The 21880-nt window shown below is 38.9% G+C and overlaps 3 protein-coding genes across 17 annotated transcripts in view; 1 reads left to right on the top strand and 2 right to left on the bottom strand.

The window, feature by feature from the left end:
* The first annotated feature begins 715 nt into the window (after nucleotides 1–715).
* cln5 (CLN5 intracellular trafficking protein) lies at nucleotides 716–5566 on the top strand. The gene is made up of 4 exons (XM_049593674.1): nucleotides 716–922; nucleotides 1557–1731; nucleotides 3224–3449; nucleotides 3637–5566. The coding sequence occupies exons 1-4, from the start codon at nucleotides 816–818 to the stop codon at nucleotides 4122–4124; spliced, it is 996 nt and encodes a 331-aa protein (XP_049449631.1). The 5' UTR covers nucleotides 716–815; the 3' UTR covers nucleotides 4125–5566.
* fbxl3a (F-box and leucine-rich repeat protein 3a) lies at nucleotides 5563–17335 on the bottom strand. The gene is made up of 5 exons (XM_049593673.1): nucleotides 17051–17335; nucleotides 14655–15035; nucleotides 14399–14521; nucleotides 13421–13592; nucleotides 5563–11955 (listed from the first exon to the last, which is right to left on the bottom strand). Exons 2-5 carry the CDS (start codon nucleotides 15033–15035, stop codon nucleotides 11315–11317), a joined length of 1317 nt encoding a protein of 438 aa, XP_049449630.1. The 5' UTR covers nucleotides 17051–17335; the 3' UTR covers nucleotides 5563–11314.
* Nucleotides 17336–19006: 1671 nt separating this feature from the next.
* Nucleotides 19007–21880, bottom strand: part of mycbp2 (MYC binding protein 2) — an 83411-nt gene continuing 80537 nt past the window's right edge. For all 15 annotated transcript variants that reach the window (XM_049595024.1, XM_049595021.1, XM_049595023.1 and 12 more), the window contains 4 exons: nucleotides 21624–21833; nucleotides 21442–21549; nucleotides 20262–20427; nucleotides 19007–20153 (listed from right to left, as the gene is read on the bottom strand). In XM_049595024.1, coding sequence (XP_049450981.1) covers nucleotides 20038–20153; nucleotides 20262–20427; nucleotides 21442–21549; nucleotides 21624–21833 — 600 coding nt within the window. In that variant the 3' untranslated portion in view covers nucleotides 19007–20037. The remainder of the gene's footprint in view (nucleotides 20154–20261; nucleotides 20428–21441; nucleotides 21550–21623; nucleotides 21834–21880) is intronic.

Below are 21880 nucleotides of genomic sequence, written 5' to 3' on the forward strand. Positions count from 1 at the left end.
GTGGATGAGACAGAGCACATTTAAATATTGCTTTCTTTTCTTCTCTAATTTATTCTCATTTATTATATATATTATTTATTATTACTATTATTATTGTTGTTATTATTATCAATATTATTTTATATCTAGTAATTGATTCAATAAAATCTTAAGTTAATCCTAGGGTATTGGTCCCAAAAGTGACACAACGATTGTATATTTATTCATTTCTGAACTTATTTCCATATTTTATTTTCTGCATTCATTGATTTTTTTTTTAATATTTAATTTTGTACTAATTTATTTCCACATGTATTAATATTTAGATATTTATTCATTTATTTATGTGTTTATTGATATTTTAAAACTTTTTCTTGCATTTAATGATTTCTTTTCATATTTGATTTTGTATTAATTTATTTACATGTGTATTAATATTTATGTATTTAAACTTATTTCTGCATTTACTGATTTATTTATTTTATAATTCTTTTTGTATTAATTTATTTCCACGTGTGTTAATATTTATTTATATTTTAAAACTTTTTCCTGAATTTATTGATTTCTTTTTATATTTAATTTTGTATTACTTTATTTCCGCGTGTATTCATATTTATTTATTTATATTTTTAAACTTATTTCTGCATGTTTGTACAACCTTACCAATGAAGCAACTTTCACGTGGGTAACTTCCGTCATGTGATTTTTTTTTTTTCCAAATCATCAACAAAACCACGTGACCAGTAATGAGGAAGTCCGTGCAGAGGGATCATGGGAGCGCTTTCTGGCTGAGACGCTAACTTCTTCTTTCCTCTGTCAGTTTTTGGGGCTCTAACATGACTCACTCGGAGGCTGCTGTGTGTTTAAACCTGCTGCTGCTGTTTCTACGTGTTCTTGCTGAGTTCAGTCATAATGGACAGCAGCAGTGGCCTGTTCCCTACAGGTAGGAAGACATAAACCTTTACTCTACATGCTGTTTCTGCTCTGTTGCGATAGATTCAGCTAGAAAATAATAACGTATCTGTTTGGTGAAAGTTTAAACGTTAAAGTTTCTGAGCTAACTTTCGATTGACTAACTGTTCGGATAAGATTATTGTTCATTATTCGGTGTAAATGGACTTTTAGCTGATCTGAGGTCCAAGTTATGTGTGGTGCGTTCACATGACTTTGGGAACTCTGGACTCTGGAGCATCTCAGCAGCACATGATAAATCTAATTTGAGTGACGTGTGAGACAACAAGTTTTGAACAATGGCTGTTTTGAATTTGATCAGTGGGGGAAAATAGGTACAATTACTCAAATACTTAACTTTAATTGTTAAATACTTGTACTTTACTTGAGTATTTCCATTTTGTGGTACTTTATACTGTGCTGTTACAACACCACATCTCAGACACAAATATACCTTTATTTACTTGCTGCTTTCTAGATTAATTGTTACATCAATTCTCAAACTATCCAGCAGTATTTTAAGTTAATATATAAAATATGAATAAATGAAAAGTATTCCCACATTCACAGTCTGCAATATTAAAGTGATGCACACACATTAATGCTTCAATAATCTTCATCCACAGACGGTTTGATCGTCGCCCTGATGTGGACTCTTACTGTGAAGCCCTCTACCCGTTCTGTCCCACTGGAGACAGAGATGGACGGATCCCCTACATGAGAGACAGCGATGTCATCTCAGTTTATCGACTGCAAACACCCGTGTGGGAATTCAAGTATGGAGATCTGCTGGGGAAAATTGTAAGTACGTTTAATCCTCTTGTTATCAGCTGATATTTCACCATGTTGAGGTCACTGTCTGTAGAAACGCATCAAAAAACCTGGTGATGCTGCTGAAGATACATCATCTTTATGTGCTATAGTTTAATTTTGGACTTATTGGACTAAAATCAGAATAAAGTCTGAAGGAATATGCTGTCTGTATGTTGTAGTCCTGAATAAAATCACAAAAAGAATTAGTGTCATACTGGAATTTCTAACTTGGATACAATTCGGATTGCAGTGGTATACCTCTTTCAAGGTATACTGTGATATTAATGTTGATGGTTATCATACTGTGTATATTATTTTCTAAGGGGAGACTTTTTATACATGGATATCCATTTAAAAAATGGTTTCAAGTTTCAAATATAGTAATTTAACATTTGTTCAACCAGCAATAACCCCTCCATTTCCATTACTTTAAGGCCATTCTGACTGATAATAATAATTCTGTGATACTGTGATATCCTCTGAGATGGTTATCATGCTGTGAAAATCTCATACCGTTGCAACCCTAGATACAATAAGTTTAGAGAAGCACATATGTCCAGACAATAAAAAATAAATTAATACATTTTTAAAAACTACTGGACAAGCGATCATCCAAGAGAGGAAAAAAATAGAGTCCACACACCAGACTATGCTCCTGTAAGTATTTCATTTAATTTAATTACCGCAGACTTTAATACAATACCCTGGAAAAATATCAATACCATTTTGATACCATGGAGAACATTGATATTGAAGGCATAACATTTAAAAAAGATATTAAAAGATAAAAATAACAAGGCCATAACATAATGACAGTGACTTTGATTTTCTTGGTTAGTAGCAGAGAACAGCAGAATGAATGTGAAAGTGCAGCTGGCACAGGTGTGTTGATACTGCATAATATAGTAATAATACATATGATATATATTGATAAATGAATATTTTTAGCAACACTAAAAATAATTTGTCTTTTTTGTTGAAAGCAGAAATTAGTTGGAACTGTTATTTTTCTTTTTGTATTATCATTATTATTATTATTATTATTATTATTATTATTATTATTATCATTATTAGTATTATTAATAAACTTGAAAATCATAGTTTTCAAGTTGAAATAAGAAATGTGTCACTGTGTAAGGATTTTGTTTTAAATGTAGCTTTTTTTATTACGTGAAGTAATTCATCCTGTGTTCATTATTGATTAATGTAAGTATTAAAATTAATTAAAATTAATAAAAATAAATTTAAAAAATGAATCATAAACAAAATAACAATAATAAATAAAATAAAATTAATTAATATAAGTATTGAAATACAGCTTTTGTCAGTGAAAAATATTGGTAAAATATTACCAAAAACATAGCAGAGCTGTTAAAATGGAAGTGCAACTTGTGACTTTATTCATAGAAACACAGCTGCTCTCCAGATGTCTGTACACACACACATTAATTTTCTGTTTCTGTTTCTGCTTGGTTCACAGCACATCATGCACGATGCCATTGGGTTCAGCAGCTCAGAAACTGGGGCCAACTTCACTGTGGAGTGGTACGAGCTGTTTCAGCTGGGGAACTGCACCTTCCCTCACCTCAGACCTGACATGTACGCTCCTTTCTGGTGCAACCAGGGAGCTGCCTGCTTCTTTGAAGGCATCGATGACTTACACTGGTCCCAAAATGGCACCTTGGAGAAAATAGGAGAACTCACAGGTGAGACTTCATCTTGTGTCTTTGCTCATAGAGGCCAAAGTAAAAGTGAGAGTGGACACCTGCGGCCAATTTAGAGTCACCAGTTAATCAGCATGTCTTTGGACTGTGGGGAAAACTGGAACCAAAGCTTGGACTCTCTGCTCGACACCTCTCTGGAATTAAAATACTTTAATATGTCTTTGTCCAGGAAACCAGTTCAACGACATGGCCCAGTGGATCCAGGACGACAACGAGACGGGGATCTACTACGAGACGTGGACTGTGCTCTCCGACCCCGGCCCCAACGCCACTGTGTGGTTCGAGTCTTACGACTGCTCCCAGTTTGTCCACCGCACATTCAGGAAGCTGACCGAGCTGGGAGCCAAGCTGTCCAGCAGGTCACAAACCAACTACACCAAGCTCTACCTGTACAGCGGAGAGCCCACCTACCTTGGTAACGACAGCGCCATCTTCGGACAGCCCGCCCTGAAAAATCTGGCCATGGACATCCGGAAATTTTACCACATGTTCAGACCGCACCAGTCATTCACAGAGGCGGTCATCAGTCTGCTGGAGGCGTATGAGAAGGTGGTGTTGGACAAGAGCTTCTACCTCTATTACAACTTCGAGTACTGGCATCTGCCCATGAAGCCTCCATATGTGCGCGTTACATATGAAGAGGTGCCTTTACCATGACATAAATAATTAATAATGTTTTTGTTTATTAAGCCAAAACCAAAGATTTTAACAACAAGAAGCAAAGACAAACATCAGAAGTGCACATTTCAGAATTTAAAACAGTGACTGAGAAGTTATTTTTGCTTCATGAATGACTTTAACAAATTATTAATCCATCTTTTTTCAACCATTTAATGCGCATAAAACATTTTTTATTTTAAATTGTACTGTTTACATCCATTTGTCAGCTTGCAGTCCTCCTCTTCCCTCCCTCTGTTGGTGCACTGCTGCATTTGAAAGTCAAATCTTGAGCCAACATGTACGAGAAGTCCACTAAATGGACCCTGTGGCGAGATTATTTCTATTTATTGAACAAAATAGTGCTCGACAAATTTTCAGTCAGTGCTATAACTGATTAATTGACTACTCTTTTTCTCTGTAAGGAATGTGACCAGTCTGTATCGATCAAATGTCTCATAGCGGGAAATGTGTGCAAAGTTTATTCTCTATAGAGGTTTTCACTGGAGTTGGATTGCTAGGCAACAGCTTGGATCCATGTTTACTTCCTGTCAGATGATGTCATTCACAAACACAGCAAAACATTCCCACAGGAAATACAAAGAGACCCATTTACAAGGTTTACGATGTCAAGTTTGGCAGGGTATATGTGCATGAGATGGGATGAGATGTGTTGTAAGTTTTTCTACACCAGTTGAAGAGGTCAGATGTTTTCCCAGCTCGTGCAGGTACTTTAATACTGTAAACTACTCAGGTACTGGAAGAAAAGGGATTCTTTTAACACAAAAGAGAAAAGAAAATACTTACTTTATGAATTTTTCCATCTATAGAAACAAACTACTCACAGTTTACAGTAGTGAAATAATTATTCCCTCCATCACGGCAACTTAAGGACAGAAAACTACATCAGAAGTTTTTCTGGATCTGTCATGAGTATCATGAATATTGTAAATATCCCATGTCATACTCTTAAACTATTGCAAGTTGGGCACATTTCCCAGCAGAGGTTCTGAGATGTTTGATAAATACAAACACAAAGTATTGCAAATGCACAGGAAGTGACGCTCACCAATGTGACTCCAACAAGGACTGTATGTTCTGCATTTCTAATATTTTAGTGGTATTTTCAGATTTATTTTTACGCTTTAACTTCAAATGTAAGCACTAAAGATACTTCTTGATTATTAGGATTTTGCACTGATGCGTCACATTAATATAGTGTCAATTAATCAGCTCATCAGGTGTGGCCTTAATGTTTAACATTCAGATTTGTTCAGGTTAATTGTATGTATAGATTTTTTTTTTCCCACTGTTAAATATGTCAACTTGGTTTTCAATTTTTTTTAATTGCATAACATTTCACAGAGCCTACTTGTGCATTTTATTTAATAACTGTAATGACTGGAGTGTTTAGAAAACAATAAAATGACATGCAAAGTTTACATTCACAAATTTTTATTAACCAGTATAAGATCACATGTCCAAAACAATAAATTTAATTTCAAGACAGGTGACCAGTTAAGCAAAGTAGACAGAGCATTTGTCATACAGAAGCAAAACTAAAAGGACAGCGTTGTCAACACCAGTTTACTCCTAATGAAACTTCACTGAAGGACTCTCTGTAAAAATCAGGTTCAAATGACAGTCGCTGACGACACACCTCATTAAGATGCCTCTTATCTGTGTTTAACTGAATTCTCCCAATAAAAGCCAATAACAGGAAAATGATTAAACCAGTACAGAACTGAGACACAACCTTGACTTTAGAGCTGCTGTCACCGCAACCATTAAACACACTGCACAAATTCTGAGAGATAAATCAGGAGATATGTTACTGTACCATTGAGATGCTAATGCACAAGAGCACAGACGATCAGCACAGGTATCTAACGTCAGTGATAAAGACACCGATTACTAATCAATAGACTGTTCGGTCAGTCCAATGAAACTAGAGTTTGCACTTCCTGCAGCATGTGTCTCAGTTTTAATCTATGTTACTGTTTGGTTACATGACGTGTAGTACAACAAGGATCGAAGGAATGAAGTCTGGTAGAAAACGAAAATCTACAGATGCCACACATGCGGTGTGGTCCAAAAGTTTGTCCACTACTGATAACTAATAATACATATGATGTCGAATTATCTATCTTCTGATGACATGTATTAATGACTTTTTTTAAATAGTTTGATTGTGATTTTTGCTAATAATTTCGTATTATTTGATTGACTTTCTACCCCTTTCTGCACGTTTTTCTAGTCTTTTATTTTGGCAGGTTTTTCTTTAAGCCTGAGAAAAGTTTCATCCGATGTTAAATTAACTTTCACATGAATTTGATCAGACAGAATCAGATCTGGTGACTGTGAAGAGAAAGCCATAGAGGTCAGCACTATTTCTCTTCCTGAAATTCAACAGCTGTAGACCTACTTTGGGGTTTTTTGTGCCATTTGAGAGCGCAGGGTTTGATTTATTAGCATGAGTGTAACCTTTAAGCAGTGTTGGAGACATCACTAGTATTACCTTTTCCTTTCAACACATTACTACTAAAATGTCAGTAATATTACTACTACAGTTACCCCCAAAATAAACTTATAACAGCCTTACTTTTGTTGTCACCCCCTACTGACTTGAAACTCAACCAATTACATCCCTGACTTCATTTTCAAAATCATCGCACATGCACGTCACCAAGCAGCAAGCATGTCTGAAAGATGAAAACATTTACATTCAGGAGCTGAAAATATTGCCATTACTTATATTTTGTCAGGAGAAAAGATGACGAGAACGTCATCGTTCCAGTTAGTCGTACTAAGACTATTTCCACAGTGAAAAACACAACCTAAAACCTCCTGAAACACCTACTGTGACCGACAGTGCAATCACATAAAGCTTGCAGAAATACACCCTCCTTGTAGGATGGCTGTAGCTCTACCCTGGCTGAACACCCAGAACAGGATTTTAATCTTGAACAGCTGCAGGCTAACAGGGTTTCACACATATTTTTACCAATGAATTTTCCAAACTTTTCCACAAATTTTCCATAATAATGTATTCTGTTTGCATTACTTTTTAAGTAGTTTAAAACAGGTTGGCAGACCTTTGTGCCGCCTTTTGGTTGTCTTAATGTTTTTCCTTTTAGCATGGCTGACCACAGCTCCTCCCCCATGTTGGAAACGTCAAACGTTTTGGTACAGCTAGGGTCTGCCTCTCTCGAGCCACGTTTTATATTTGTCATTTGAAAGCCATAAATTGTTAAATTCAGTCTTCCCAGGCATTTGCAGATAAGATAACACTAGCACTTGCTAACTTCACTTGCTCATTAGACATTCCCACCACCAACTGGCTGCATATGCTGATGTGTATCATGTGACACTACTGACATTTCAACTGTCACACAGCGCAGCACGAGATTTTCAATTAGTGATACTAGAAACTTATTTTAAATTAAAAAAAAAAAAAGGTTTTGGGATTTTCATTGACATATTTTAAACAAAAGCCAAAACAATTTATGTTCAAACAATCAGTTAATTTCAAACCATTTCCAGACCAGAAAGACAGTTTTTCTATTTTCATAACTCTCCCAGGATGTACCTGACAGTGGGAAAGCTTGTGGCCAAAATGTGGTGGATAAAAAGTTGCCTATCTCCATGACTGACTCTCTATTTTTCAAACAGCTCCTTGCTAAAATACCGGTCACAAGCAACAGAGCCCTGATAAAAAATAATTTACAAGCTGTCCAGCCTCAGCTGCGCTTACCAGAAATCATCCTGACATTTGCACAGAGGTATGCAAGTCTGAAATTACAGAAGGAAGGATGCAATTAACAGTTTTTGGGGGTGTAGTGAAAAAGTAATATACCAAGTAGTGTAACTAATTAATTTTATCAGGGAATAATGAGTAATATTACTTATAAGTAATACATGTTTAAAGTAATGACTCTGTTGTTTTGGATTAAAATTAGTTGTTAAAATCTCTCATTTGTTGATGCATGATTAAAAGCTCATAACAGTGGACTCTAAACTTGTGGACCACCCACATGCAACAAAATCGTAGTGACAGAGGTGAAACTGTCAAATCCAGAAAAACTACTCGCGCTGCTGGTCTTATCTGCTTGCTGGTTATTATCATGATTGCTTCTTTTGAATAACTGAAAAACACAAATTAATTACAAAAGCAGTATCCATATCAATAAATTACATAGCTCATCTTCTCTAGTGACTACAGTATGAAAAAGATCCATCTAGTAAAGGATAACTCGCACTCTGGTTTTATAAAAGACACAAGCCGCCGGTTAAGGAAACTTCAAACCCTGACAGAGGGCGAAATAAAGAAATAAGTGCATTTCTATTCAGAATAATCAAACACACAGCATTTTATATACAGAATCCTTTTGACTTCCTTCTTAAAGGAAAAAAAAACTTTTGTTTCACTCATCTGACTTGCCAAATCTCTTAAGACTGAAATGAATGGATGTTTTTTGGACAGGGGCGATGTCTGCAAAGATAGTGTTGGTAATGACAACATGAATACCGCATCCTCTCCTGTATGTACGATGTGGTTGCACGATACAGAGCAGAACGTGGGCTAACAGGAGGGCAGGTATTCACAACACAGAGCCAGGGTTTAGAGCTTGAACAGGCAAATAGCAGAAGATACAAATGAAACCTCTTAAAAGGGAAATAAACTCATTTAATGCACCTGGGACACACAGAGGGTTCAGACCTGATCAGACAGAGGGCGCATTTTGTAGCTTGCTGCGTCTTTTTTATTATTGTTGCAACCACCAACCGCTAATTTGTTGTGAAGCTAACTTCCCAAATGCCCTCTGCCTGTCCATTTTTTACGCAGATCTTAAGATACAGATCTGCGTAAAAAATGGACAGGCAGAGGGCATTTGGGAACTGGACACAGGTCAACGGAGACCTGTGTGGGTACATGAGACCCTCAGGAGGGACCAGCAGCTGGTCCAGGAGCTTTACCTGGATGATGATTGGTTCAGGGTTTATTTGTGGACACTTTGACAACCTGCTGTGAAGCGTCGGGCCTAACTACAGCTGAGAAAACATTATGAAAGTAGTGGAGGCTACAAATTGTTCAGATCAAGATGTGTCTTGCAGCTTGACTAATAGGGCGATGATGAAAGTGAGCATTAGCTTAAGAGGATGGTCACATGTGAGTGAAATTATCATTTGCAAATATGTGCCACCCGTTCACTTCCCTTCAATGCGAGCAAAGAAGGCAAATACAACATCTGCTTCTGGCCAAAGCAAATTCGCATCTTCACATCACGTGGAGTTCAAATTTAGTGAAGTCACAGCCTCAACCCATGGCAAAGAAACATGTGTGGAGCAGTCACTGATTGTTCCTTTACCCAGTGGGCCGATGCTGTATGATATTGGCTATGAAAAACTCAAACAGCATGGGAGATGTGTCAGGAGACAGAACCTAACAACACTGTCATTTTAGCAAGCTAGCTAACATTAGCGAGCAAGCTAGCTTTCCATGTGCATCAAATCGGCGCTGCCCACATTCAGCACGAATATCGCATCAGCAGGCGATGGTCACGCTCGCCTGCATGTACCAACACTTTACGCCCCCACAGAAGGCCTGCCTCTCAGTTCATTTGATTGGACAACAGGAAAAAAAATGCCACTCATGCCATTCGCTTTTCTGCTCAGTTTCTTTTTTTTTCATCTAAAAGGCGTTCAGGGTGCACCTACAAAAATGTGAGGCACTCAGCAAAGCAAAATCAGCGAGCGATACGGTTCGCACTGACTGAAAACAATGACGAAAAGTTGCGTCAGGCTGGAAAAACACGCTCTGTCTGATCATTCCCAGGGTGCATTGTAAGCAAATAGCTACAGAGACAAGTCTATTGAATTACTGCGAAGCAACCTCTACCTCCAAATTCAGACTATCTGTGTACTATCTATATTTACATAAAAAAAATTATATCTATATTTTATATGAGTAATTATAACTATTACTTCAATAAACTGTCCACAGTATCTGATTCAACAGAACCTCAGTACAGTGTGAGTAATCATCATTGAAAACTGGGTTCAACCGCTAAACTTAAGCATTATAAAGATTATTTTCGTTCGGTCAAAAGGACTTGTTTTGTCCTGCTTATCATTTGGTATTTATTTAAGGTGCTTAAGATAATCTACTGTACAGAACCCTTCTTTGAAACTAAACTGAGTAATTCATTTGTCCAGCCAATCGATGTGCTATGCATGAAAGAACAAAAAAATCTGCATAATCTGGAGAAAATAAAAACCCATGACATCAACACTGTACACCTTCACGTCACAAAGATAGAGACCTATATACACATTTTACTGTCTCTCCCGGCCAACTTCCAACATTTTTAACAATCATGTCTTCTATTTTGATGCATGACTGAGCTCGGGCGAGGAGGAAAAGCAAGATGTCGTCAACAACACTGCCGCTGTCTATGATTGAATTAAAATGGCAGTGTCGGACCCAGCCACTTCTGCAAAAATTAAGTGAATCCTCCCCTTCGACTACACCTGACAAAACACCTTCTGTCACATGCTATGTACAAATTACATCACAGCCGTTTGGAAACGTCCAATGCCATATTTTGTTAGAGTGCAGATCTGCTATCTTAGACAGGCCAAGTGGTAGTGTTACAACATGCAACTGTGCACCTAATCGTCTCAAATGACTCCACAATGTTAAAAAAAATGTTTAACACACACTCACATATGCATACATACACATACACTCATCTCTCATATATAGATTATCACAACCAAGCTACAATGTCCATATAACTCAATTTGCAGTTATAAAAACATTGTTTTTTAGTCAATATTTCCACCTACTGGTCTGTGCGCTGATTGTTCAATATGTAAAGAAGCCGGCTTCGCGAGTTCTGTCTTCAGATTAGGCAAAGCAGGATTCCACAGTCTATTTTGAAGCTAGCAGGCAGAGATTTCTGTGGTGTTGGCATGTCATGATAGCATTGTGTAGCAGTCAGGTGCAACATCACATCACTGCCCTGCCCTCCACACAGAAGTTCAGCAAGTTTATGCCCTCCCTGTTGGCACCAAACATTCCACTACAGCTGAGCATTTAAAGGCTTTTCTATGCAAACATGGAGGCCATGAATGTTCCACACCCAACAATAGAAGCACTGAACTCTGTGTGCCTCTTTGGCTTCGCTTTACCAGGTCGGCATCATGTCCGGGAACCAGACACGGCCCAGGTGCTTTGAGACCTCCCAGTGGATCTCATCCAGGGAGTATTTGTGATCTGGAATCAGCACCTCCTCCATGATGGACAGCTGAGAAAGCCTGCGCCCACACATCTTGACAAACTCCACAAATGCGCTGCAGGACACCTCGCACTCACCCAGGCCGATGGCTGACAGCTGGGTGCAGTGCTGGGCGATGCGGATCAGCTCCTCGTCCAGAGGACGCAGGCCGTTGGCGCACACCACCAGCTCCACAAGACGAGGGCAGTGAAGTCCAACGCGGCCCAGCACCTCCTTACTGACTGAGCGGCCGAAGTAGAGGTGCGTGACCGGGATCTCGTCATTAAAGAAAGGGACAAACTCATCCTCATAGAGGAAGAAGTACATGACCAGGTTGAATTTGGGCGAGTGCCGCACCATGGCATCCCAGCTGCTCTTCTTGATGGTGTGGAAGTGCTGGCCGGGGTTCTCACTCACGACGTCGATCCGCAAGTGTTCCAGGTGGACGTGTTTCTCCGAGGACAGGGCCAGCAGGAGTTCATCACTCAAGAGGTGGTAGTTTAGTGCAAGCTCTCTCAGGCCGTGACACTGGTCTGCCACACACAGGATCCCTGCAAACATGGACAGATTTTTTTAATCCAACTCATTGTGAGTTTTTCTCTTTTCTGCAAAGGATAAAGAATTCCTGAAAACACGGCGAGTAACAGTGGTGAAAAATAGCGAATGTGCACGATTAGTCAGGTAGTCGATCAAACGTTGCTACCCTCACTAATTGGCACCGGAAATACTAGTTGGTTGATCTTATAACTAAGATACCCAGAGGAAAATAAGTTTGGATTAGCATGCAACCAACTAGCAGCTCTGATCATCAACGGCTCTCCCTCTCTGTCTGCATTTCACACACACACAAACACACGTGCTCTCTGACTCAATGGATGAAACCACGGACAGCTGCGTCAATGCGGAAAGAATGTCCGAGACACACTTGCACTGCCTGGATGTCTTCTCACTAGGCTAAATGAGAGTGGTGCTTTTGGGCGTGTGGGAGATCCTGAGAAGCTTTGACGTGTGTGTGTCAATCTGCATGCACACTCATGCATGACAGAGTTAGCACGAGTGTTTTTGAATAAAGATGAGTCAGGACGTTAAATACACTGTAACCTTGACTAAATGAGTTGTCATGTTTTGTAGGATAATGTGTGTTCTTAATGCATGGTGCAAAACATCTGGGAATTAAGACATTAGGAATATCCCTGGTGATAAATATTGCTCCTGAACAATTCAAAGGTCGACTGTATTCGCCAGAAATGTTGCAGTTGAATCAGCAGTCATTATCATGCTGACAATTAAACACCAGTTCCAGGAAAATGTATGCAAGAGGGAGAAACAGAATACAGTTCATTCACAATATATCATACGACTTCTGCCTTTCCACCACATGAAATGACAACACTGTACGAGGGCAGACCAAAAATTATAGGCTCTGAATAAGCCACTGGATGGAAAACACACACAGCCTCGGGACTCATATTTTTGAAGTAAAATCGAAAACATATGACTGAAAGTGCAACACCGACATGGCTTGAAAATAGGGCTGCCACTAACGATTATTTTCACTGTCGACTAATCTGTTGATTATTTCTTTGATTAGTCGACTCATCATTTCATCAAAAAATGTGTTAAAATGTTGAAAAATGTCAGTCTGTCTCTCCCAAACCCCAAAATTATGTCATCTAATGTCTTGTTTCATACTCACGCCAAAGGGTTTTAGTTCACTGTCACGGGAGAGTGTGTAAAGCTGCCAATATCTGAACGTAAGAAGTTGCAATAAGAGTATTTTGGGGTACTTTTCTATGAAAAATGACTCAAACCGATTAGTCGACTACTAAAATAGTCACCGATTATTTTAATAGTCGATTAGTCATCGATTAGTCGTGGCAGCCCTACTTGAAAATATATTGCTTTGAATATTATCCAAAAACCACAATAAAAAACAAAACAAAACAAACATGACAAAGCTGCTTCTTCTTATCTTAAGCACTGAAACAGCTACTAAAGACATTGCGCTCTCTGTACCTGCAGGGGAGACGTGAGGGCAGCTGCTCATTTTCAGCAATTTCAGGGTGTCACTGTTGTTTGCCACAAGCACCTTCAGAGATGGATCATCGACCGGCGTGTCATCAATCTTCAGTGAAGACAACGATTTGGAGTTGACAAACACCACGGTCAGAGCTGAGATGAAATGAGACTGTGGAGGGATAAAGACAGCAAAGACAAGTATAATAATCAATAAAAAACGAACATGGTAAATTTAGATCACTACATTTATAACACTTCAAAGTTCATGTATTTAAAGGTTTAGAATACAATAAGCAAACGTCTTTTTCTCATGCAAGCCTGTCCAGATCTGTTATTTACTTCTAGATTTAGAGAGATATCTTTTAAGATGTGGCAAACAAGTTAAACAAGGTAAGAACACATTGCAACAAGTCTTTATGTCCATTGTGTGGGTGCATCAGCTGCAGCACTCTGTCGCCTCAGGTTTGGTCAACAACTACTAACTGAACAATTGCTCTTGAGCCTTGGTGCACTTCATTGTACCTCAAGTATGATAACTACAGGATGTGTGAGCCATATAAAACAGAACCGCACCTGTATTGTAGACTGTACATGTGTGGGTGGACATGTGGTGACAGCTTCCCAGGGCAGTTTGATTTTTAAAGAGTTCATAAAAAGAATCTCACAGTGCACAGAGACAGACAAAATAAAACTTGCAGAAATAACATCCTGTGTCCTTCTGAGGCCCTGGAAGCAATAACATCCTTGTCCTTGGCTGTGCATGGGAACAGACGCTGCTTTACAGCCGCATGCTCAGATAAGAAGAGAATGCAAAGCCTATCCAGTCAACACGCTGAGTCTCAGCTTTAAGGACACCACCATAGAAAGGCATTGGCAGTGTATATTAAAATTTAATTCTAAACTACAGTGACAAGAATTCCTTTGATTTTCCTCATATATCTGACTCAGCCCCCTTGTGGATAAAGTTAATTGTACCTTTGGAACCTCCATGAAACTGGGCCTGGCTGTAGAGATGAGCCCAAGGGTCTTCAGTGAGCAATTCACCAACTGTGAAAGGATGTCACATGCTGCTTCTGCAGACTCTGTACTGCTGTCCACCTGGAAAAGTACAAGCAAAGACTGAATGTCACTTCAGGAACATGAAGGATCGTGCCTGCAAATTGTTCTGACACTAAAGCCCAGTGTCAGAACTCATATTCTGACACAGACACAACCACTTTTCCACCCTTACCTTGAAGCTGACATATTGCAGGTGGTTGGAGTGCCTCTTTATGATCTGCTTGATGAGGTCAGGATGTGTGGCTTTCAGGTAAGAGCTGGCTGGCTGGTTGAGCTCAAACTCAAAGCATCTCCACAGCTCAGGCATGTGGAAAGCCTGGTTCCACCCGCGGCACACCTGAGAGGCATAAGCCCTATCCAGCAGTGGAAGGTACTGGAAGACGTGTAGCAGGAGCTCCTGAGGCAGTCGTGCCCAGTCACCCTGTGGTGACTCACTGACCACAACTGCCTCCGACTCCTCGCCCGTCTGCTTCCGTACCTTCTTGCAAGCCTCCGGTGGGCTGTTACTGGAGGAGCTGTTGCTGTCCTCCTCTCCTCCTTTCATCCGCTTCATCTTGAAAAATGGAGGTAATAACACTGTTAAAGTCCAGCACGTAACTAGACAGCAATTATACAGATTTTTAAGTCAGTTCAGTTTAACTCCATCTGATGTGAAAGTAGATCCAAACAGTCACAGTTTCACCTTGCCTGTTCCAAATTTCAATCCCCTCTCCAAAAATATAACTTAAGATCTAGACATTCAGAAGGTTTCTACCTGGAGTTGCATTATCTGCAGAGGTCTCTCCTTCTCCAAAACAAACACACCCTATAATTTAAATGCTCACCTGCGCTCTGACATAGGCTGTGGGACTGTCATTCACTTAATGCTTATGTTAACCTTTGCATTTGTATTTATTTAGATACTTACCTGCTTTTTACATTTCAAATTTTCACATGAATTTTACTTTTTAACACCCTCAGAGAAAAAAATGGACTTCAAGTCACTGACTAATTAGCTTTAGCATTTGTGTTTTATATTATCCATAGCCTTCATTACTCCTGCACTGCCCTTACATATCAATTTAATCTCCTTACATTGCAATACCTGCACTGTCAAGCATCTACATAAGCAGTATTGCCATTAGCACATCTATTTTATTAACAGCTCTGTAGTAGTCTTGGTGGTCAGACTATCATTTTCACAGCTTTTTCTTGTATGTTTTTAGTCATGTGTTTATCTTCTCTATTACCTTGCGTTTCTGTGTTTTGTATGTGTCATTAAATAAGTTACTGGGTGCCTAAATTTCCCTCTGGATCAATAAAATATCTATCTATCTATCTATCTATCTATCTATCAAGAATAAAAATCACACCCTTTGATATTTCATGTAAATGTAAAGGTGTGCTTTCACGTGTACATTTAAACATATGTAGATGTATCCATGCATCCTTTATGTATCATAAAGCTGTTTCAAATAGTGTGTCAATACTTACTGTTTTTACTTTTTGATTATGGATAGGTTCATTTTAGAACAAAATTAAACAGGGTATCTACAGGTATCTGACGCCTATATTAAAAATGCTTTATAAGACCTTTTCAAGATCATTTTTCAAGCAAATTTAAGACTGATTTTTGGACAAATAATGTTTTTTTTTTCTTCTTCAAGCACTACAGGTAAGCAGTATATATGTAGTCCCATGCAATAGTAAGTTTGATGTAGCAACATGGTTATTAAAGTGAGTTACATTAATCTATATTTTGCCAACAGGTAAGTGCAAGAATGAATTAAAAAGACACTGTTCTTTTCAGATTTTCTAACATCAGAAATATGGACTTTCACGCAGGAGGCTTCACTCATCAGACAATGACAAATTAAAAGATGGTTAAATTAAATAATATAATATGTTTGTTGCATTTAAGATACCACAAAGTCTTATTCAAAACTATTTATTGACCTTTGAGATCTTAAGTCTACTAAACTGAATTTATTCATTTTAAGACCTTTTAATGGACTGCAGACACCCTAGGAGAGCATGGTCAATATATGAAAGATGTAAATAGCTTAAGTTAGTTCCAGATTTTCTAAAAATATATATATGAAGTTGTTTAATTACACAGTACCGTTACATTTGGCACTGCCTTTATCTGAAACAACGCATCTGTTATCTGATATGACGTTAAACTACATTAGCCCGAGACCATGCTTGAGCATGTAGCCGTCAATATATTATTACACGCAGGATAAAATATTTAAATCAGTATCAAATAGCTGAAACTTAGCTATGTGCATCAATGACCAGATTAAACTGAATGAAGACATTGCTTACATGACTCACCGAGCTAGCTAACGCAGTGACAGTGTCAATTAAGGTAACTAGCTGTTAGCTTACTTAGCTAGTATTAACATTAATTGTATTTTAAGCTAGCTATGAAACAAACTCGAGCCTCATAATGATATATAGTCCATGTAACACTCGACACTTTAACAGAATGACCCGCAGTTAGTTTCCTACTGAGTTATTTCACTACAACTCAGCTAGCCAAAACAGCTAACCAAAACAGCTAGTCAGCTTTGCCACCCATCCTACCTTGTTGTTTACACACAGCTAGCTTGCTAGCTGTTAGCAAAAAAATCCGACAACTGGCACTTGACACTTCAGCCCGGGCCCACGCTGGGAAAGCTCATCCGCACCGACCAGATAACACGCATCGGAACCCGGTAGCCAAGCCGCCTGACGCTAAAGAACAGGTAAGAGATGTTTTCAATGAAGCGTGGCACCTCCGCTCGGTTGACCTAATTCCTTCGCGGGAGTTGTTTCGGCCCCCCTGATTCTGAAATGGCGAAGTGTTGTTGTGACAGCAGCGGTGCATCATGGGAAATGCAAAGCGAAATGGCTGTTGGTAAAGATCGTTTGTGTAAAGAAGATGGCTCACTCTGTGGTTAAAATAATACACACATATGTCAGCCATTGTCTTGTTTTGTTTCCCTTTAATGGAGCTATGAACTCCAGAATAAGGGCTTTGTTTCAAGACAACATGGTTTCTTCTCCTGCAGCAACATTTTATTATTTTTTATTTCATTTTAATATATATATATTTTCTTATGATATTTACTGGAGGAAAGTTTGGTCCTTACAACAAAAGTTTCTTCCAACAAACAAGGGGAATAAGTTTAAATTAAATTGACCCACAGATTTTATCCAGTGAAACATTTCTTTATAATGTTAAATATTATAGAGGTACATTGAACTTTTGGTCAGAAGTCACTGCATCTGTGTTTTTGTTCACATTATGTAAAAAGCTAAAAATAGAGATAATTAAATATATATATATATATATATATATATATATATATATATATATATATACACACACACATATATGTATATATATATATGTATATATATATATATATACACACATATATATATATATATATATATATGTATATATATATATATATATATATATATATATATATATATGTATGTATGTATATTTTCCTAAGGTGAAAGGGACTCACTTTTAGATCATGTAGCTCATGTCAAACACACACCATCTTTTCCTTTTTTTTTTTTTTTTGTTTGTTTGTTTTTCCCTTTTTTGATATTTTTAATGATTTACATATCATTTTGTTGTGATATAAAGAATTGGTTATCTGTTTCTGAATGGACTGATATAAATTGCAGCCACAGGCAGACTGTGAAACAATGGGCCCCTGAACCTGGACTTGTAGAGGGCCCTCATAACCGCCCCTAGCATAATAGCCCCTTTAGCATAGATGCAACAACCAGCCATTACAAAATGCAGTTTGGCCCTGCCCAAGCAGGGCTCAAACACTGTTCCAAATAAGTCTGCACCAGGTTTGTATTCGTCTGCTGCAGAGTTGCATACAAGGCACCAGTCTACTTGCAAAAAAGAGGTCTACAGCTTATTTTTAGCTGGTTTTCCCATGTTTAAAAAGAATACAAATAATTTAAAAGAAATAATAATATAAATTGCTGTTAATGCTGTTTTTCTTTTGTGGGGTAAATACTCTTTAAATCTGTAGGATCCCTAATTATTATATTTTTTCATAATATGAACACTTTGCACAGGAAGTCAGTTTCAATGAAATAAAAAAACAATGGAGAGGCAGAGATAGCGTCTTTTAAAAACACAATTCACCACAATAGGTGTTTGCTTTTGGCCCCTGGCCCACCATTAAGTTTCAGTTATGGTCCTCCAAGAATAAAAATTTGGGCACACCTGCTATGAAAGAAACCACAGGCCCACAGTTACAGCAGATAATTTAATTGAGACGTCACCACTCATTAATGACACCATGTATACTTTGCGAAACAGAGAACCTGGTTTATTACCATTCAACTCCATCCACCACAGATATTACAGAGCAGATTCACAAGTATTAAGCTTTTTTATATAACAGCAGCTGCTTTTTTCCACACTTTCTTCTCCCCGATCCCCCTGCCTCCTACTAGGGAAAAGCATTACAGGTGCACAATTTTATTTGGTGTGACGACTGGCCCCTCTAATCGTTCAGCTGTAATCAGTCTCACTGTGAGGTTCTTTGTTTGTTTTTGTATTACTGTAAGATTTTGGTACTCTTTTCTTTTTTTTTTTTTCAACCAAACTGCAAACAGGATTTACATCCACCGTCATTCACTGCAGGCGCCAGGCTCCTCCTTCTCGTGTCCAGACAACAGAAAAGATCTGACATTTAGAAGAGGGGGGAATTACGACTGTCTACTGTATAAAAATGTACAGTGGCTTTATTGACATACATTCCATAGGTTAAACAGCTGCAAAATAGGAGGCACACCCAGTATTGCACTTCATTAAAAGTTCTGGCTCAAAACATAACCCAGAATATCAAACAAAACTGAAGTGAAGAGTAGCAACTTCGGAATACAGCTATTTTGAATAGTATCATTATATACAAGATTAGATAAATCGTACACTATTTTCCTCCCAAACATAGTATTCTTAACAGTCTTATCCACCTCCGCTTTTTTTGTCCGTCAACCCCGGATGCACTTGACAGTGGAGAATACTGTACAAGATTACGAAAAAAGTTTACATACAACAATATTTTAAATTTATAGTTAGGAAGCTGGAAATACGGCCTGTTCCGTTTGTTTTTTTTCTTTTCTTTAAATCAACGCTGATCCACAGTTGCCTTTAAGCAAATTTATTTCGTATTCAATGTTTAATCTTGTTACACTTCAGTGATCAGGAGGTGTGCAACGTCTATAGAAGCCGAGGGAATACAACGGCCGCATGCAAACACGTCACAAGATATTTTCTTTATTTTTTTTTCTTCTTTTTTAAAATTCTGTTGTTCATTTTTTTTTTCGTTCAGGTTACTCTGAATCCAAAGGAGCCACAGCCCGTGTTTGTGGCAGAGCCTGGATACTGATGTTGGTAAGGAGAGCAGACCTGAGGACTCTTGGCGCAGGACAGAAACCTGGTCCAGTGTCCAGGAGACTTGACAATGCAAGAGCCAAGCTTCACGGCTGAGCTTCAGCAGCATCAGCCAGAAATCACAGTAGACAAACTGGTTTTCAGTAAAAGTTTAGAAGGTGTGGGCATTTCTGCACACCCCACAGCCCAGGGCGAACTCCTCCCCCGTTGGTGGGTGAACCACATGCAAAGGGCACTCAGTACCCTCCAGCTGCTTGCCTTTGGGCCCTGTAATAAAAATGACAAGGATGACATTTTTCTCTTTTAGTTATTTGCTGTCAGTCTAAATTATTTATTATTTTCCAGAAAAGTGTAGTCAACAGAATTGTTAAGCACCTGCAGGACAATGAGGCAGCTCCTCCTTAGGGACACTGGTCATCCTCTGGAAGTCATCATGGCAGGCGTTACAGAAGTGTGTGGTGCCAAAGCAGAAGAAAACAGCCACCGAGCAGCAGTACCGGCATTTATACTCCAGGAAGTCTGTGCCGTGCTTGGAACACATCTGGTGACAAGTAAAGAAGAATCATCAGAGAAGAGTAAATTTAAGCATTAGGGTTGGGTACCATTCACGTTTGAACCAATACTGGTATCTGGTAGTTGACTGATTCTGGTCTGGCATCAAGACATGAAACAACAGATTTTCAGTTGAAATAACAAACAGCAAATGTGCGCCACAGAGGGACAAACGATTAACCAATCAGCGCCATGGGCGGGACTAACGCCATTGTCAAGCCTTTCTCTCTAGTCTCCTGCACAGACAGGAGTTGAGTGTCGCTTAACATGCTTGTTTGAGGGAGCAAAGTGGGGCATGCCTTCTTAATATCGCCTGAGGTTTAGGTTTATTTTATTTAATATGGACATCACAAATACATTGAGACTGTCCCAGTGGACAGACCAGATGCCTTTGCTTAGGTGTGTGTAGCACACGTGCTGACATCGTAGTTTGTTTCTTCACTCCACTCCACTCTTACAACCCTGGCATATCAGGTACATTTTCATGGCTGTGTGGGTCTCCTGTGATTGGTTAGGGAAAATCATCACCCCTCTCCCACGGATATCAGAGTAGACGCTATGTCAGACTGAAGATGGAAGCAGAGTGTAACGATTTGACAATTCTGTCCAATATCTTCCGGTACTTTACCTTCTCTGTAATAACTAAATTTAATTTTTGACCAAGCTGCTGGAGTGATGGGCTGGACCAAAAACCAATTCTGCTCCTCTGCTCTTTTCTAATCACATATAGAGCTAATGTGTGTGTCTGCTCCTCTAGCAGTGACACTAGGCTATTACTAAAATAATATAGAAAAGAAAATAGATGAGACATTGAAGCTGTGGCAGCAGATCGGCGCTGCAGCAGCAGTTTTGGCTCAGTGGAAAACTGACACAGCAGCAGCGGAGCTCCGTGGCTGGCTTCCTGGCTTTCGGGTGTTTAGTGACACTTCCACTTCTTGTCAGTATCAATCCTCTCATCTAACTCTTGGCAAGAAAGTGCATTGCCAAACTAATATTAACCCACCTGAGCCCTGGAGACATCTGAGCAAGCTCCACAGATCAGCTCACTGGGGTCGTAGTCATCTCCCTGTCCGGCCTCTGCATCGCAGCGAGCCTCTCCTCCAAAATAGGCCTGGAGATAAGGGCAACCATTAGTTTTAGCTTCCCCTTTACATATTAACATATGAATTACAGTTTCTTAAGTACCTTCTTGCACTTGTAGCAGACATAGTATGCGTATCTGTTCATGGCAAAGCCTGCAGGGTCGTTGTGGAAGCGTGCTCCTGGTGTAGTTATTGCCTCACTCTTATGTAGACCCTCGTACTCCAGCCTCATCAGAGCCTTTCTCCTCACGTCCTCATAGAGCTCCTTGATAGGGTCGAGAAGGTCCTTGATGACTGAGTGATTTATTTTGTTCTGGTGGGAAACAAACAAACAAGCCCATGTTCATAAATGTAGTCCTG

This window comes from Epinephelus fuscoguttatus, linkage group LG13, assembly GCF_011397635.1.
Source record: "Epinephelus fuscoguttatus linkage group LG13, E.fuscoguttatus.final_Chr_v1".
NCBI classification, from domain to species: domain Eukaryota; kingdom Metazoa; phylum Chordata; class Actinopteri; order Perciformes; family Serranidae; genus Epinephelus; species Epinephelus fuscoguttatus.